The sequence below is a fragment of the Salvelinus alpinus genome, chromosome 26 (genome assembly GCF_045679555.1).
Source record: "Salvelinus alpinus chromosome 26, SLU_Salpinus.1, whole genome shotgun sequence".
Taxonomy (NCBI): Eukaryota; Metazoa; Chordata; class Actinopteri; order Salmoniformes; family Salmonidae; genus Salvelinus; species Salvelinus alpinus.
The window spans coordinates 19,254,681-19,258,576 of record NC_092111.1 but is presented as its reverse complement, the minus strand read 5'-3'; the positions used below and the strand labels follow the sequence as shown (position 1 = coordinate 19,258,576).

At 45.1% G+C, this 3,896-nt stretch overlaps 1 protein-coding gene across 1 annotated transcript; it reads right to left on the bottom strand.

Annotated features, from left to right (window-relative positions):
* Positions 1–249: 249 nt before the first annotated feature.
* LOC139554884 (uncharacterized) lies at positions 250–2,687 on the bottom strand. The gene is made up of 4 exons (XM_071368122.1): positions 2,328–2,687; positions 2,174–2,232; positions 506–2,084; positions 250–320 (listed from the first exon to the last, which is right to left on the bottom strand). The coding sequence occupies exons 1-3, from the start codon at positions 2,348–2,350 to the stop codon at positions 679–681; spliced, it is 1,488 nt and encodes a 495-aa protein (XP_071224223.1). The 5' UTR covers positions 2,351–2,687; the 3' UTR covers positions 250–320; positions 506–678.
* Positions 2,688–3,896: the final 1,209 nt, after the last annotated feature.

The following is a 3,896-nucleotide window of genomic DNA, read 5'->3' as shown; positions in this document are numbered from 1 at the left end:
ATGAATTACTTCAATCAGAACTTTCAGGAGGGTTTTAGTGAGATAGAAAGCAAGTGCATTAGAGCCACCATTAATATTAAAGGCATCAGGCCCTAAACACTGCTTCAAGCTCATTGACTGCAGAGGTCCAGTGATGCAAATGATCCTGGCCAATGCCAGAGAACCAACATTTCTTCTACTGGAACAAGCAACCTGATTACCACAACACAGCATTCAAAACATTTAAATTTAAAAAGAAAAAGACTAAAATGTATTAGAATCAATTTTATTTAAAACAATTGAAGTAGAGAAGTCCTGACAACACTTCCAGGTCACAGCACCTAGAAGACAACATATTAGTAACAAGCATACATGAAAGCAAAGACAGGTGGCAAGGCTGCATTTACACAGCCAGCCAAATTCTGATCTTTTGCCTAAGAGCCAATTAGCAAAAAGATCAATAAACGGCCTGTGTAAACCTACACAGCCCAAGTGGCATAAAAATACAGAGAAGCCGAAATCTCACCTCAACTGGTGGCTACAGATCCCACTTCATGTTCTGGACTCCCCTAGTCCACTAAAGCGCTGGACTCAGACGTAGGTAGTGCTGGGGCCTTTCTGCTTGGCAGATAGTGTGGTTTGCCTGTGGCTTTCCGACACTTGAAGAGCTGGGTCGAGTGGCTAGGGGAGGCCCTACTCCTACTGAGTAGGGTCTTTGAGCCGGTGGATTGGAGATCCGCCGTACAATTCTGGGATGCTGTGGATGACGGTCTGGGCAAAGCGTTGAGGGGTGGTCGAGATGGCACTGCTGGCAGCGCCAGTGTTGGACTTCACTTCATTGAACATATAGCGTTGACTGGGGGCAGGTTCAGAGCCACTTGACTTCTGGGCTGTGGCAGGAGCATTCTGGATGAATGTTGAACTGGCAGCCTGGGTAGAACTGAAGAGGCTGGAGACTGGCCCACTACTGGCAGCATAGCTGGGCTGGTAACTCCCCCAATGAGCAGACATTTGGCCATACTTCCTTTGGGTAGGTTTAGCAAGGAGATTCTGGCTGTATGTTGAACCCTTTCCACCCTGGTTAGAGGTAAACAGGCTTTGGCTTGGTGTTGCACCAAGGTCATAGCCAGGCTTGTAGGCTCCATAGGAGTTTCCACTAGCTGTAGAGCTAGGGCGAAAAAGACTGGCGCGAGAGGCCAGGCTAGAAGTGGGCATGCCACGACTTGAGGTAGAGGCTCCATCTATTCTCTGGCCAGAGGTTTGGGCATATTGATTGGAAGTTGAAACACTACTGGCAGAGCTGCTCTGGTATTGCATAACATCTTGGGAGAAGCTAGGCTTGTAGCTTTTTGTTGCACTCCACCCTTGAGTAGAACCAAAACTCAGAGGACCTGGTCTAAATGAAGTTAGTGAAGAACCACTTGAGGGAACTTGACGGTCAGGAGTGGAAATTGACTGGGCAGAGATTTCTATTGGTCCCTTGGAAGCCAGGGTAGGGAAGCTGCTCCCTTGCTTCAGTTCCTGGACATAGCGGGTGAGGGAGGTGGTTTGGGTAGCAGCTTGACCATAGAGGCTGGGGGCTCCTCTACTCTGAGTCTGGACAAGGCCTTGGTTGGGTTGTCTGGAGGTGGAGAACTTCAATCCACTCTGGGTAGAGCCATAGTTAGGAGTAGATGGTTTCAGGTTAGAGGCAGTTCTACTGTGGACATTAAACATAGCATATGGACTCTGGACTAATCCAGAGCTGCTGGAGTGAGGCTGTACTGGACGAAGAGTGTAGGGCTGGATTCTCTTTGCCTCCCAACTTGAAACTGGCCTTACTGCACTGGGGTCAGTGACACTTTGACCATAGGTTCTGCTGGCCTTGGTTTGATGCTTGTTGTGGATGGCAGAGGTTCCACTGGCTATAGAACCAGAGAGGCTAATGTCAGTATTCTTGGCACGGGTCCTCTTACCCTTTGTCTGGGCAGAGGTAAAGCTGCTGGGGTTAGAGCCACGAGAGGCTGGTCTGAATTGATCCTGGGGATAGCTGCCACCGGTTTGCCTCTGCTCAACTTCCATTCTGGAAGAGCCAGAAAACCCATAGCCTCTTACTCTCTGGGCATCTAAACAGAACAAAGGGAAGTTATAGATTCAGTGACAAACTTGAAGGTTGGTCTGACAAAAGTGACAATGTTTGGTGTTCATGCCTTACCACGTGGAGCCCATGTAAAACTTGAGTGTTCTGCAAACAATGAGCAAAGGAACACAATCCTGTCAAGAAAAGAAGTGGCCATTACACATCAACATTGCAAATACAAGCAGCAACCTTGCAGTAGACCTGAAACACATTGTTCAAAGAATCTTACCCCAAATTAATTCCAAAAGCCATATCAAAGCCTTAAACCACCAGACCAGCCAGCGCAATACTCCACAATTAGTAGCTCAATGCCTTGCTGCCTTGCTTAGTTCACATACTAGCTTGGTGTGTATTTATTGCCTGAACCTGCAGTTGCCATCCAAGCACTGGCTTATTGATTGATCATTCTCAGCTGTATGTCTTTGTGGAGTGGACAGATTTTAAAACAACCAAGGTGAGGAGAGAGGACGCGAAGAGTTAAGGAAAGACTTTTGAAATTCACACAAAGAGGGCTAACGTTATGACATCACAACGACATGCAGCTGAACATGATCAATCAATCAAACAGTGATGACGACTGGCTGTTCAGGCTAGAAATATACACTCAGCTGATATATCAACAACTCAAGGCAGTAAGGCTGCGTTTACACAGGCAGCACAATTCTGATCTTGTTTTCACTAATTAGTCTTTTGACAAATCAGATCTGCTCTGAAAAAGAGCTGATTTGAAAAGATCTGATGTGATTGGTCAAAAGGCAAATTAGTAGAAAAAAGATCTGAATTGGTCTGCCTGTGTAAAAGCAGCCTAAGTTAGCGAGCTGCCAGCTATTGCGTTGTCTAGTCTGTGGGTTCTGTAGTACTTCATTTAAATATAGCTTTTGGAAAACATTTTGGTTACAATGTTTGGGGAAAAAAGTGTTTCATACCTACTGAAAAGTTTGTGAAATATGTTGTGTAATTTCTCTCTTGGCTTTTACGTGATTTAACTTGTACAATTTATTCTCTTGACAGGATCTGTTTGTTTTGTTCATTGTTTGCAGCTTGTGTAAGCTATGTGTGTCAAATCAAATCAAAATTCAAATCAAATTGTATTGGTCACATACACATGGTTAGCAGATGTTAATGCGAGTGTAGCGAAATTCTTTGCTTCTAGTTCCGACTATGCAGTAAAATCTAACAAGTATTATAACAAATTCAGCTACCTTATACAAAAACAACTACCTTATACACACAAATAGACACAAACGTAAAGGGATGAATAAGAATATGTACATATAAAAATATGGATGAGCGATGGCAATGAGATGAGTAATGTAGGATATGTAAACATTATTAAAGTGGCGTTATTTAAAGTGACTAGTGATACCTTTATTAAGTCAGTTTATTTCAGTGGCCAAAGATTTTTGTCTGTATGTTGGCAGCAGCCTCTCTATGTTAGTGATGGCTGTTTAACAGTCTGATGGCCTTGAGTTTGAAGCTGTTTTTCAGCCTCTCGGTCCCAGCTTTAATGCACCTGTACTGACCTCGCCTTCTGGATGATAGCGGGGTGAACAGGCAGTGATGATCTTTTTGGCCATCGGGTGCCGTAGGTGTCCTGGAGGGCAGGTAGTTTGCCCCCGGTGATGCGTTGTGCAGACCGCACTACCCTCTGGAGAGCCTTGCGGTTGAGGGCGGTGCAATTGCCGTACCAGGCGGTGATACAGCCCGACAGGATGCTCTCGATTGTGCATCTGTAAAAGTTTTTGAGTGTTTTAGATGAGAAGCCACATTTGTTCAGCCTCCTGAGTTTGAAGAGGCG